This window comes from Triplophysa dalaica, chromosome 21 (assembly GCF_015846415.1).
Source record: "Triplophysa dalaica isolate WHDGS20190420 chromosome 21, ASM1584641v1, whole genome shotgun sequence".
Lineage (NCBI taxonomy): Eukaryota > Metazoa > Chordata > Actinopteri > Cypriniformes > Nemacheilidae > Triplophysa > Triplophysa dalaica.
Window position 1 is genome coordinate 4,208,826 of NC_079562.1, and position 15,228 is coordinate 4,224,053.

Consider the following 15,228-nt stretch of genomic DNA (forward strand, 5'->3'; position numbering starts at 1 on the left):
ACTGTGGGATGATCAATTAAAGAAGAGAGTTCACTGGGTTTGTCAGTCTCTCTCTCTCTCTCTCTCTCTTTCCCTCACTCTCTCTTGTAGTCACCTACCCTTCCTTTCTCTCATTACCCATCCGGCCACTTTAGTGCTTATTAACAAGATTTTTCCTTATTCAACCGTGACAACATTTCGGGCGTATTTTATCCAATTGACCGTGGACACTATGTATTTGTTGGTTCTCCATCGGTCGTAAATGATTTGTGTCAAGCGCGAGAAAAACACGGATCCGCCGCCGCCGCTGCTGTGATGGAGAGGCGGTGCGTGTCAGAGCGGGGCGGCTAGACGGCCTGCAAGCCTCGGACTGGACTATCAGCCGTGACTGAGCTGGAGAACACCAACAGCGATAGCCAACGACAACCCACCGGTACTTTCCCAAATAAACTGTACTTGAATTATTGTTATTATTTTAATACAGTTTAAGCGGAGTTATAATGTTGACTGCATTGGTTTAGACTGCACATTACAAAGGGCTCGTGTGCGGGATATTACAGTTATTAAAGTTATCGAGTTAGCTTTAGCATAGCAGCTAACGGGGAGTCCATATGATAGCCGACTCTGTTATAAAACAGCCTGTTTATAGAACTTGTTTCACCACAACTGACATGTATTTATGTTGCTCATTATTTGAATACTGCTATTATATCTTTTATTCAATATTCTTTGTTAAAGATGGCTAATTGTAGGCTAGCGGGCTAATTCAGTTCATGAACATACGAATTGCTTCTGCTTTACGAATATTATTATTGAATAAATATCGTCTGCTAATGACTTAAGTGTCTATAATAAAATCGTTTGTTACATACGTCTTAAAATACTGGGTTGACAGTGTAGTATTAAAACGGGCTAGTTGAATTTAATTTCTGCTCTGTCATGATAACATTGGGTTTGTTTTGACCAGTCTTGGGTCTGATAAACATGGGTGTCATTTCTGTGGAGGTACAGTTTATAGACATTACTTTTATTTACAAACTGTTCAGAGGAGGGGTTTCTTTGTACATGTGATTTTGTCTCTGCCATTCATAAGCAACGATGACAACCGCTTAATCTTATAATCTTTCCATGAACAACTCTGTCACTCTACACACTGCTTTGAAAGTTTGCTGTTGATGACATTGGTCGTCTAGTTTGCTTTGGATGTGTTGTTTTGAAGAATACTACCGGACACTAAGTATGCATCCTGTTGTTACAGTATAATTCAAAACCAGCAATTCGGATCAAGATCTGAATTATGATGGACATTTACAAGGGGCCTTAACATCAATTCGAGGTAAGGTTTATGGTGGTAGGTGCGCATATTTTAAGTTTACACATAATTCAGTGCAAATTTGTATATGTACAGATTGCTAGACGGTGTGAGGAAATGTAATGCATGGGTAATGTTTGATCAAGGGTGGACTGTTTGGATCTGTGACGTTACTATGGTTTGCAAACTGCTGTGATAATTATTTGCATGGTGTTTTACATGATTAATCCAGAAGGAACTACCTGTAAGCGTAGGCAAGACAAAAGCCCTGCAGCTTTTCTCAAATTGCCATAATAAATCCGATAATTGTTCCGTGATGAAAGATGCTGTTTGTATGATATTAGTCAAGCGCTTTCATTGGCATGGGAGATACAGGATGTCTGTCAGGCCGTTGTTCGCTGGAAAAAACAAGTCATCCATATTAGTGTGAAGTGTTAAATGTTTTTGGCTCTGTGATAAGTGGAAATAACCGGCCACTGTCGCAGAGTGATACATTCCTGTCATTGCATCGTGACTCAGATGTTTGCTACCCCTTCAGTTCCTGTAAGCTGTCGTATGACAGAATGTTTTGTTATGTAACACTTATTTCACTGTTATGTCCACTGTAAATGACTCTATTAGCCTTGTGGACTCGTAGTGTGTGTGACCTTTGTAGACAGGAGTATTAGTAATAAATGTCTGTTATTAACTTTAACTCCTCCACAGGACAGATGAGCCGCGTCACCTAATCAGAGTTATTAAGCTTGTTTTGGGTTTTCTGGGCTTTGACGTTTCACGTAGCTAGTTTGTTATAGTACAGTCTGTCTTGTTTATCCATCGAGGAGTGGTTTACAAATGATGTTAGGTGTCTGAACACCAAGTACTTTTCCTTTATTGACAGTGAAAAACACTAACATGATGACGTCATACTTTCTTTATTCGCAGGAGAACGAGGGTCGTGATTTTTTTGGTATTAAAGATTGCGAGGACGACAAATCATGCCTCCAAGACCCTCCTCAGGAGAACTATGGGGCATCCATTTGATGCCCCCCAGAATTCTGGTGGACTGTTTGCTGCCCAATGGCATGATCCTAACGCTGGAGTGTCTCCGGGAGGCCACCCTTATCACAATCAAGCATGAACTGTTTAAGGAGGCTAGGAAGTATCCCCTCCACCACCTGCTGCAGGAGGAAACCTCCTATATCTTCGTCAGCGTCACGCAAGAGGCGGAGCGCGAGGAGTTCTACGATGAGACGCGAAGGCTTTGTGACCTCCGGCTATTCCAGCCCTTCCTGAAGGTCATCGAACCTGTGGGGAACAGAGAGGAAAAAATCCTCAATAGAGAAATCGGTAGAACTTTACACATTATGTGGTGTTTGTGTGTTTGTTTGAGAAGTCTCGTTTGTTTTCTAAGATGTCTTTGTGCTTTTCAGGTTTTGCCATCGGTATGCCGGTTTGCGAGTTTGACCTAGTGAAGGATCCTGAGGTCCAAGACTTCAGGAGAAATATTCTTAATGTCTGCAAAGATTCGGTAGAGCTGCGAGACGTGGGTGGACCACACAGTCGGGCGCTATACGTTTATCCTCCTAATGTGGAGTCTACACTAGAGCTTCCAAAGCACATATATGGCAAATTAGACAAAGGTAGGCAATGTTTTTTTAAGGCACTGTGTGTGTTGCTTGCTTTAGGGCTGTTCAACGATTAATCACGATTAATCGCATTCAGAATTCAAGTTTGTGCTTACATTTTGTGTCTGTGCACTGTGCATCATTTTTTGGTATTTATAAACACATACACATACATATATTTATAAAGGACATTTTTGCATGTATTTATTTACATATAATTTAAATTGTATGTATGTGTGTATGCAAATATATGTATGTGTATGTGTTTATATATACAAAAGTAATCTGCACTGTGCGCAGACATATTATGTGAACACATTTTTTCGATCACGATAAATCGTTGAACAGTCCCATGTTTTTGCTTTATTTGTGTATTTTGCAATGTCGTTGTTTTGTTCAAATTTATATAAATTGTCAAGCTTTTGTCGTCTAACTTTGCATGTGTATTGGCCAACAGAAATGATTGCCGAGCCATGTGATAATTGCATGTCACATTTTGCGATATTTGCATTTTTTGTTAACCGTGGTGCTGGCCAATTGTCTGCTAACTCGCAGAACAAGTCTATCATATTGGCAGTGGTAACCGACAGAATATCAAAGATACCACAGATGTTGGGTTTGAAAAAAACTCTGAATATTTCTTTATGTCTTCATAAACATTCATAGGGTGAAAGTCCTTGAATTAGTTTTTCTTTTGTATATCAGTAGGCCTGTGTTATAACAGTAGTCATAAAGCAGGTGATTCTGCCTGGAGGAATGTACACACAACCCCTCCATTACAAATATTCCCTTTGATAACTTTATTGTGACCCGTTTGATGTGCAGCCTTTTTCTCTTATACGCTCTGTTGTCATGCAGGATGAATTGTTTCTCACATGCTTGATGCCTGAAGCGGTCAAATCAATATTGTTGTTTGTGTTAGCTCTCAAACATTTGTATTTGCCCGGCAGGTCAAATCATTGTGGTTATCTGGGTGATCGTCTCTCCCAACAACGACAAGCAGAAGTACACGCTGAAAATCAATCACGATTGCGTACCTGAGCAGGTGATCGCCGAAGCCATCAGGAAGAAAACGAGAAGCATGCTGCTATCGGCCGAGCAGCTGAAGATGTGCGTGCAGGAATATCAGGGCAAGTACATCCTTAAAGTCTGCGGCTGTGATGAGTACCTGCTGGAGAAATACCCCATCAGTCAGTACAAGGTATTTTGATCATTTAGCCACAAGATCTGGTATTTTTGTCTTGTGGTCATCTTGAATGCTGTCCTTATATAATATTCGGTTCACCCAGGTGCCACTTTTGTAATCGAGATTTCTACTTTTATTCTGGAAATTGTCTGAGAATGATCTGTTTTATATCACTCGTCATGTTTTTGTATAACAGGCATTCATTATCCCAAAACCAGCCAGTACACAGAATGCAAATTAAATGAGTAGTCTTCTTGCCCTGCTCGATTTCACATTTTTTCATTGTGTATCTTCGTAACAAACAGCATTGCCGGAATTGGTTTTAAGAGCGCTAAAAATAGCTCTGCACATTTTGGATGACTGAGAGACTGTCAAGTGCTGATTACAGGACTATATTCCTCTATGTTCTTCATCTTTTTTTCTCAGTATGTGCGTAGTTGCATTATGCTGGGTCGAATGCCAAACCTCATGCTTATGTCCAAGGACAGCCTTTACTCACAGCTGCCCATGGACAACTTCACCATGCCCTCCTACGCCCGCCGGATCTCCACCGCAACGCCTTACATGAACGGAGAGGCTTCAACCAAATCCCTCTGGACCATCAACAGCACTCTGAGGATAAAGGTCCTCTGCGCCACATACGTCAATGTAAACATTCGGGACATCGACAAGGTGCTTGATTTTTTTTTGCTCATGAATTTGGTTATGTATGATTTTTTTGGTATGTTAAGATAGAAGTTCCACATTTATTGTGAAAGAAAATGAACTGTTTTTGTAAGTCCAAGAAATGTTCATTTTGTTTTTCTATAGCTTAAGAAATAACATGAACTTTTCTAAATGGTCTTTTTTATGTCTGTACCCTTTATTTCAGATTTATGTGCGGACAGGGATTTACCATGGAGGAGAGCAATTGTGCGATAACGTAAACACACAACGTGTCCCGTGTTCAAACCCGAGGTACAAATACATATACAGCATTTTTTTGTAAAAACTGCATGCGATTTTAAATGTCACTATTTCTCTTATTTGACAGAGAGATTGTTTAATGAAAATAATCATTTGTAATCAATATTTTGTTGATACAGCATTCTCCCTCTCTCTCTCTCTCTCTCTCTCTCTAACTCTGTCTCTCTCTGTCTCCATGTCACACTTCCAGGTGGAACGAGTGGCTGACCTATGACATGTACATTCCTGATGTTCCTAGGGCGGCTCGTCTCTGTCTCTCCATCTGTTCTGTGAAAGGAAGGAAGGGGGCAAAAGAGGTAGAGATTCGGTTTTCTTGGGTGCAATTCACAAAGGAGGAATATACAAAATGTGGAAGGCTAATTTATATTAATCAGTTTACTAATCTACTTTTTCATATACTGTATATTCTGTACTTTTACTAACAGTGAAAGTTGGAACACTGTTCTAAGTATTGCTGTGAAATGAGTTTTTTATATGAGAAAACCCCATTTGATCTTCTATAGGAGCACTGTCCACTGGCCTGGGGGAACGTCAACCTGTTCGACTACACACACACTCTGGTCTCAGGAAAGATGGCACTGAACCTGTGGCCTGTACCACACGGCCTAGAAGACCTCCTCAATCCTATCGGGGTTACGGGATCCAACCCTAACAAGGTTTGCAATTGCATCACTTATTTCAGCGCTGAGCTGGCTTTAATAAGCTTTAATATGATTGCTCAGTGTTGTCTAATCTGAGGTGACAAGGATAATCAAGAACAGCTGTTCCAAAAGCTGTTTGTTCAGCGCACAGTGGTGTCTGTTGACATATGTAATTAGAGGTGATTAAGAAAATAATAATCAAATCATGGCATTTAATGACGTTAAAGGGATAGTTCCCATTAAAGTAAAAGATATGTTGTTTGAACAATCCAATATGGTTCTAAGACACAAAAGAATGAATGTTCACTTGGCATCATTCAATGTTATTGAATATTTCAATATGTTGAAGTGAACTGTGAGGTTTTTGTTTTCCACTGAGGACATATCAGCATCTATGCAAAGGTTTACCTGGTTTCTGTATTAATGTGCATGTGTTCTTTTCTGTAGGAAACCCCATGTCTTGAGCTGGAGTTTGACTATTTCAGCTCACCTGTTAAGTATCCCGACATGGCCACGATTGAAGACCACGCTAACTGGATCATATCCAGGGAGATGGGGTACAATTACTGTCAGTCTGGACCGGTGAGCTTACAGACACACATCCTACTCAATTAATTATAGCCACACTCTTCCTGCTACTATTAATAGTGTTTACAAGCTCAGACGAGGACGAGAAACAGATCTTATTTCTTTAGTCTAGTCGTGCTGTCCATGTTTTTCAGCAAACTCCAAGCATGTCCAATAATTTTGCCCACATTAATGTTCTTTGATTTTTAAAGCTTGGTTGGTTTGGAACGGTTTAAGGCATGTTCTTGAATGGCTATAAAGAAAATGAATGAGAAATTAACTGGAGCACATGCAGACCACTGAAATAATGGGCGGTCACCGTTAAGCCATGTTGCTGGGATTCTTGTTTCCATGGTAACCACAAATTCCTTAATTGATGGATCTTGGTTCAAGTCTCTGTGTAACATAAGGCTTCAATGGAAATTTTCCAATTAAATGCGTTTTAAAGAGTCAAAACAAGTTACTCATTTTAGATTTCTGCAGAAGGCTTTAAAACTGTTATATAAGCTCTCATATTAAATCCAGCTTGGCAGGGTTGTACAATTTTGTGTAAAATTGTCGTTGTGATGGTTTTAAAAGCAAATTTTTTTTGTCTTGATCCCTGGTGTTTGTTTACATCAGTCCTGTTGTGATTGATGAAAATCCTCCTATCAGGATTTGAGATATTAAACAATTTTATGAATCATTTTTAAATCAAATTTAATATTGTCGCAATTGTCTTTCCTTTTAGGACAATGTTTTGTATCTGAAATAACTTTTATTGTCTAAAAGTGTTTTTTATTTGACCTACAGAGCAGCAGGCTGGCGCGAGACCACGCCATGACAGATGTGGACATAGAACAACTTCGGCAGCTGAGCAATAGGGACCCGCTTTCTGAAATGACTGAGCAGGAGAAAGACTTCCTATGGAGGCACAGGTAGTCTATCGCCCTCACTCGGGCTACTTGGTTCAAATGGATTGTGCAGTGACCGAGAAGTTTGGGTAAAACTACATTTGTTTCCTCTTTAGGCAGTATTGTGTTAATATACCAGAAGTCCTGCCGAAGATTCTGCTGGCGGTGAAGTGGAACTCTAGAGATGAAGTTGCACAGATGTTTTGTCTTCTAAAAGACTGGCCAGCAATAAAGCCAGAGCAAGCCATGGAGTTACTTGACTGTAATTATCCTGATCCAATGATCCGAGACTTCGCAGTCCGATGCCTTGAGAAGTATCTGACTGATGACAAACTCTCTCAGTACCTCATTCAGCTGGTTCAGGTAAATCTTATAAAGTTATTTCGTTAAATTTAAGGACCACTATAGTAGGAAAACTTTTTTGAACACAGGGCACCTTTGACAACCTTTTAATTCTTCCTACTATGGTAGTCAATGATGTCCCAGAACTGAAAATGGAAAACATTCTTCCAAATATCTTTCTTTGTATTAATCGGAAATCATCATAAAGGATGACAGAATTTAAATTTTCGGATGAACTATCCCTTTAAAATGATTGGTTTGCTGGTTATCATTATATATTTAGGGTTTATAATGTATTGTTTTGATTCTAAATGTCTTTCTTTCTTGGGTCTCTTAAAGGTTTTGAAGTATGAGCAGTATCTTGATAACCCTCTGGTACGGTTTCTGCTGAAAAAAGCTCTTACCAACCAGAGGATCGGACACTTCTTCTTTTGGCATTTAAAGTAAGTCTTTTCTTTTTCCGCGTAACCATGTGGTTCTCTGTTCTGTTGGGTTTTTTATACCTTGGCTTAGTTATGATGGTTTGAGGCCTGAAATGAATGAGTCAAAAGAGGTTATGCTACAATTATCCTTCACTTTGATGGACTGAGGTTGTAAATGTTTTGTCATGAACAGTTATTTGTCTGTGAATTATGACAGTGGTTGTTTTTTATGTTGACTTTGTATCGTGAGAACTTCTGCGGCAAGATGCCAACAAGAACTGTGTTGCGAGTTATGTCTCTTTTTCAGTTTCGTTAATGTAATGCTAAAAAGACGACAGACACATCTAATGTCTTGCGACTATCACAACCATTTTGGCAGGTCAGAAATGCACAATAAAACCGTGAGTCAGCGGTTTGGTCTGCTGCTGGAGTCGTACTGCCGGGCCTGTGGCATGTACCTGAAGCACCTGAGCAGACAGGTGGAAGCCATGGAGAAGCTTATCAACCTCACAGACATCCTCAAGCAGGAAAAGAAGGATGAAACTCAGAAGGTAAACTCAGCCTTTGACCTTGACCTCGCCTCTAAAAGTAGGTAGATATTGGATACGTAGGTTAGAGTAGAGAGCCCTTATGCCATTAGAAGTGAAACTTAAACTTTTAGCTGTAACGTTAGATCTGCCAAAGAAGCATTCAGACATGACCTTAAACATCACAGTTTATTGTGATAACTGGATTGAAGTGTGTAATTTCCGTTGAAGCTTTAACAACCACAATTGCTAAAAAAATTACTTGAAGGTTTTTGCAACACCCAGTCTACCATTGTTCAGACAAACGGATATCACCATCAAAAATGAATTCTCATTTAACCTGACATTTATTTTTGTTGTTCAGGTGCAAATGAAGTTCCTGGTGGAGCAGATGAGGAGGCCGGACTATATGGATGCCCTCCAAAATTTCACCTCTCCACTCAACCCCGCCCACCAGCTTGGTAACCTACGGTGAGTCTCACACAGCGCTGCGATCGTAGCTGTGAAAATATATTTACACTTAGCAGGGACAATACAAAGTCACATTTTAAAGGTTTTTTTGAAACATCTTTTCTAATCATGTTTGATTTACGGTTTTCTCTTTGTTCACGTGGCAGACTTGAAGATTGCAGGATCATGTCTTCGGCCAAGAGACCTCTGTGGCTGAACTGGGAGAATCCAGACATAATGTCTGAACTTTTGTTCCAGAACAATGAGATCATCTTTAAGAACGGAGATGGTCAGACTGTTTTCTGTTGTCTTTTTCTGTGAGTGCCCTTATTTTGCATGGCAAGGAACGATACTGACGCACGTTTTTCCATCATATTCCTTCACTCAGACCTGCGGCAGGACATGCTGACGCTGCAGATCATCAGGATAATGGAGAACATTTGGCAGAATCAGGGACTGGACCTGAGGTATATTAAAGATTCTGCCTGTTACCCAAAATGTTGTACATTAAATTATGAAAAGCATCAATGCATTAAGCAATAAATATTATTTTCTTGATGAAAAGCCTTTAGTCTTATATTTTTTTAACGACTGTGTCTTCTTCCTCGTGTTGTTTATATTACAGAATGCTCCCCTACGGCTGTCTTTCTATTGGTGACTGTGTGGGTCTGATAGAGGTGGTGAGGAGTTCTCATACCATCATGCAAATTCAGTGTAAAGGAGGTTTAAAGGGGGCGCTACAGTTTAACAGCTCAACACTACATCAGTGGTTAAAGGACAAGAACAAGGGCGAGATGTGAGTGATGTTTACTGTCTCATCCCTTAACATTCCAAACTGTATTTTTTTTGTGGTTTATGTTAATATTCTGACAACTCAACTCAAATGCTCAACAGCTTAATTGGTCAAGCAGTGTTTTAGCAGGTCAGAGGTCATGGGTTCAATTCCCAGGGACACGAATACTAATAAAATGTTTATTTAAAATCCAAATGCAGAAATGTGTAGATAAGCAGTAGTGAAGCCATCAGTCACACATTTTGTGGTTAAATCCAAAGTCAAAGTTATTATATGAGTGAAATCATGTATAATATTGTGTCTGCAGGTACGATATGGCCATCGACTTGTTCACGCGATCATGTGCTGGTTATTGTGTGGCCACCTTCATTTTAGGTATCGGTGATCGACACAATAGTAACATCATGGTGAAGGAAGACGGACAGGTGGGAACTGAATTTATCCTTTAATTCTCAAGCGCTCGGTTAGTTGTAATTGATACCTTCCTTATAGTTACAAAGTGTGTTTTTTTCCCTTTGTAGCTGTTTCATATAGACTTCGGTCACTTTTTGGACCACAAGAAGAAGAAGTTTGGCTACAAACGAGAGCGAGTGCCCTTCGTCTTAACTCAAGACTTCTTAATTGTGATCAGCAAAGGAACCCAAGAGTGCACGAAAACCAGAGAGTTTGAGAGGTGCGTGCGTGCTTGTCGTGCTTTTGTCTGTTATTTCCTTTGTGAGCTCAAAGAAACACATTCCTTGTGTGTTCAGCGCAGTAATTTGCAGGCAGCTAACTATCCAAGACAATTAGAGATTGAATTGAACAATTGAGGCTTTCATATCTTTGAAATGGGCCACTTGGGCCTCAATCCCAGCAGCGCTTCCTCTTCCAACAATACTCTGACAGCGAGCTGCCTGCCAAGTTTCCGGCCTCTGAACCAGATTTCCGCTGTTTAACAGATCTGCGCTTTAATCGAGTGCCATTCAAAGGGGACTTCATAATGACAGAATTTGTTTTCTGTTGGTGTACCTCAGAGGAGTGGAGTATATTCTGTTTGCGTTTGAATTTTTTGGCGTAGCTAGCGTTTAGTCTAACTTGGGAAATGTTAGTGGCTAGTGAAAGGTGCAGGCTTTAAATGTTCAATTCTATTAGATGTTTGAAATGTGTTGTTTATCTTTTGATGCACCAATTTTATATCTGTGCATTAATGCACTTTTTAGTTGCATATAAGTATAAAAAATGCAGACTTGATTTTATCCTTTGGCAACGGTTTTGATTGTGAATTGGTTTTACATACCAGAATGAAGCCAGATGTTTAAAACAGATGTTTAAAGTCTGTTAAGACATGGCCAGAGAGAGTCATGGCTCTTTTAGAAAATGTTATTGCATGCGTTACAGCAGTACAAAGCTGCAGTTGCAATAGGTAAACTGGAGTTTAACACTTTATCTCCCCCTGCAGGTTTCAAGAGATGTGCTACAAGGCCTATTTGGCCATCAGGCAGCACGCCAACTTGTTCATAAACCTCTTCTCCATGATGCTGGGCTCAGGCATGCCAGAGCTGCAGTCTTTTGACGACATCGCTTACATCCGCAAGACTCTGGCACTGGACAAAACCGAGCAGGAGGCCCTGGACTATTTCATGAAGCAGATGAATGACGCTCACCATGGCGGATGGACCACTAAGATGGACTGGATTTTCCACACCATCCGGCACCATGCCCAAAACTGAGCCCAGACAGATCCCAGCCCACATGTGGAACTTTTAATCTGATTATGGGCAGAAATTTGACCTTTTTAGGACATCCTGCCCCGTTTATGCCATGGAGCATCATGGCATTCAAACCTCATGTACAAATGACCTTCAGAGCACTAAAACAATCCAGAAGAACATTTTTGTCCTGTTCTTTAGTCCTCTCTTCTGGTGTCTGTATAATCTGTATGAATCTTTTGCCCAGAGTTGTACATTATAGCCGTCAGTTTTATTCCCCCTCATCCCCTCACGCTGCTCTTTTCCTGGAGAGTTATTTGTTATTATTAATATATATTATATTTTGTTCTGGGGGAAATTGAACCTTGTTCGAGGAAAACGTTCTGCACTCTTCAGTAGCCTTTGTGGGGGTGTCCATGTCTTCCTTATCAAACTACAAATGCCTTCTAATATGCACGGAACCTCTGAGAACACACAAAAAAAAACAGGGTATGAAACTTTCTGGTCTGCTACCTGGCCTTTCTTTCCAAAACCAACGCGAATTCCCTGAAAGGCAGTGAGAGGCATAGCAGTTAGAAAGCGATGGTGCTTATTTTGTCCTGGTGTCGTGGTCCTGTCCTTTGAGTTCTCTTGACTGTAGGGGCCTTTGAAATAGAGGGTTGATTAGGTTTTGTGTTCCTTTCTTATATGCACAGCGAGCTAAGATGATAGCCTGAGTATCTTTTTATGCACTGGACATGAACTCTTTTTATTTTAGTTTGTTACGTTTTTATGCTTTTTCATTTTTGCCTCATAGTAGCACTACATACTCATAAAAATCTCAACATACAACATTTACATTTCATACTTTAAGCATACATGCACAAATGCATTTTTTGGAAATTGAACCCAAGAGGCAGAGTTGCAAGCACAGGCGTCTACTTACAATATCAAAGTTAAGAAAGTGTGTTATCCAAAGACAACAGATTGCGTAACTGACACAAATAAGAACTATGATTGTTCATCTGCCAACCAAGCGGAGGTCTCAGCCTCAAAGTTAACAAACATTCAACCGACTACCACATGTCGGTCTATCGATAAAGTCGTTTCACCACTTCGACGTGATGTTCAGTGTACACAACACTAGAAGAATCCAGGTTATCTGCAGCAGCTCTATGTGTTTTTTGGTTGTCCAGTATGCGCACAGTAACAATTGTCCTTCCAGACTCGCTGACAGAGTGCAGATACGAAGCCTTAATACACTCACGTAGTATAAATGAAAGCTCTCGTCTGTGTTTTAGAGCGAACAAAGTACACTAAAGTACTAAAGGACTAAAGTATAGTACAGTACAGCGCAGTGCAGTGTAACTACATATACAGTATATCATACATGCATATATATGTATACATAGTGGTCAATGGACAGTGAATGTTTTAAGGATGTCTCGGGTGTTATGAGTTTTAAAAAGAAATAAGGAACTTGTTATCTTTAATGTCGTGTCTTAAGGATAACAAAAGTGGAAAAGTCCCTCCACTGTCTTGCACAATCCTAATCGAGCTGGGATGTAGATAAAGGAAGAAAGCTTCGAGCGCCCTCTTGAGACAGGTTAAGTGCCTTGCTTTGGGCTAAAGGGGGGGGGAATACAGAGGTATCAGCATTATTCGGCTTAAGTGTTTGAAGATTTTCTGCCCCCTCATCTCATCAGTTCATATCCATCGATAGACATCTGTCGTATTTCTAAATTACTTTTGAAGCTGTGAAAATGTACATTTTGTGAATTAGGTGCAATTGTGCTATTTAAATGGATATATAGCTACTGGCAGGAAACTCTTGAATACTGTTTCATTCACATACACACCACTCTCCTTTTATCTGTATGTTACATTACCGAAATCAGATACCTGCATAACCACCTGAAATGGTCAAGTCTGCGTTTTTTTCTCTCTCTGTTTGTTTAATTTATGCATGTAGGAAAAGCTGAAGGAAACATGAGTTTACACATATAATCTAAGTTTTCTGCTGAAATATTTGGCAACAATCCAAATCATCCGATCCAAAAGCAATTTTTTTTTATACTGTTTGAATTCTAGCGCGTGTCTGCGGCCTATGCATTCATTTGCTATACATGAGGTTAGCTTTTTATATATGTTGTTGTAACTACAAACAATGAACAGACGTACACTTGGCCTGATGTATACAGGAGGTCTTCGACTTATTTCTTTCTTTTCTTTGCCTTCAGTTCAGACGGACGCCTGAGTCTCCTGCATGTTTTTCTAAAGAGAATAAAACTACGTTCTCCAGTACTGCCTGGAGGTCAGCTGCATTAGAAATTCATAGTCATTGTAAGCAGCCTTACGTTAGCTCTCCTAAAGCCATTTAATGCATGGTTCTGTTGAATTCTGTGTCTCTCTTATCTGTACAGGTTACAGATCATGGGCTGGACCCGCTATAAAAGCCCATTCAAAAATGTCTGATGTGATCAGTAGCAAAAGTAAATATTGAGATGCAGAATTATGGAGTCTTTTGTATAACAAAGAAAAATGAAAAAAAAAATGTTTAGAATCAGTTGTACTTGAATATTATTGCTCGGATCCGTCTTCGTGTGTCAAGAACAATCCGTCAATGTTACATGGCACTGAAGGTTCTCATGCTTTGGCAATTTCATACCGATTGTGAATGTCTAAAGGGTTTGGTCAGGCGTCCCCTGCTTCGGTTAGAAACTCTACTACACCAATATAAAGAGAGACCAGACCATTTGTGTTTATAATATATTTGCTACTATGCGAAGTCTGATAGATGGAGAATTTATAAGATGAGATTTAATAGAAGTTAAAATGGGAATTCTGTTATCTTCTGAAATGCTTCAAGTGGTTGGATTTCTCTCTCTGTATTGATGTTGCTTTGTACTACTTTCTGTATCAAATTTAGATGTCATAAAATATTATTTTCTTTACTATCACTATCATGAAATTATATATAGAGGGCCAAATACTTTTCATTACCTCTTTCCTTTCTTGCATGAGATTGACAAATGAAAAAGGAAAAAATTTGGAAAGTTGCCCTTGTTTTTTTGTTCATTATGTGTAGATGTAAGAGATTTTTGGTCTGCATTTGGTAGAAACCATCTATGAACTCATCAGTTACAAATCCTCACGTTCATTTTTTTGTTTGGTTTCATTGTGCAACTCGGTTCAAAAGTAGGTTTGTATCCAGTCTGTCTTCAATTTTTTGTGTGTTATGTGACTATGTACAAATAAACGTATTTAAGAAAAATACGGATTCTTACAGATGATCTACATGTCTGTTCTTTTCATGTATAATCAAGTAATTATTGTGATGGAAATAAACCATCACAATCAACAGTGGTAACCATAAAAAGTTACTCATTACAAATCTTTGTTGTGTATACAAAGATTTAAACATTATGTTTATCAATATAAAAAAATAAACATATTATACCAAGAAGTCATACTGCATTGTGTTTTTGTGTAGATGCAATACAAACAATAGTAAATCACCAATGAAAATAAATATTAAAATGAAGAATGGAAACAAACAAACATATATTTGACATGTTCGATATTTGTTATTATAATTCAACGATAATAATAATTACATAAAGTAAAAGATACAGTTTTATTTTGTTTTATAGGTGATTAAACAAATCCATCCTAATTTTTCGTTGGTAAACTTTAATGCATCATTCCTACACCATGTATTTCGCGCTATTTGACAAATAAAGTAGAAAAATGTAGAAATAAACTAACAATAAAAATAATTATATCCTATGCTATTTATTACAAGTATAAATGTTAATAAAATAAAATAATACATTATTAACAGTTTGTTTCTTATCAACTACCCAAACACGAATA

General features: G+C 39.0%; 1 protein-coding gene across 2 annotated transcripts; it reads left to right on the plus strand.

Annotated features, from left to right (window-relative positions):
- Nucleotides 1-78: 78 nt before the first annotated feature.
- On the plus strand, nt 79-14,638 carry pik3ca (phosphatidylinositol-4,5-bisphosphate 3-kinase, catalytic subunit alpha). 2 transcript variants are annotated; one of them, XM_056734585.1, is made up of 21 exons: nt 79-431; nt 1,238-1,315; nt 2,216-2,620; nt 2,704-2,913; nt 3,849-4,099; nt 4,511-4,756; nt 4,956-5,041; nt 5,241-5,346; nt 5,554-5,706; nt 6,139-6,273; nt 7,051-7,175; nt 7,268-7,514; nt 7,833-7,936; nt 8,295-8,466; nt 8,807-8,913; nt 9,060-9,181; nt 9,281-9,359; nt 9,518-9,688; nt 9,993-10,110; nt 10,207-10,358; nt 11,124-14,638. In XM_056734585.1, the coding sequence occupies exons 3-21, from the start codon at nt 2,269-2,271 to the stop codon at nt 11,392-11,394; spliced, it is 3,207 nt and encodes a 1,068-aa protein (XP_056590563.1). In that variant the 5' UTR covers nt 79-431; nt 1,238-1,315; nt 2,216-2,268; the 3' UTR covers nt 11,395-14,638. The 2 variants fall into 2 exon arrangements, with proteins under 2 accessions (XP_056590563.1, XP_056590562.1); XM_056734584.1 differs by having other exon boundaries at nt 79-412.
- The last annotated feature ends 590 nt before the right edge of the window (nt 14,639-15,228 follow it).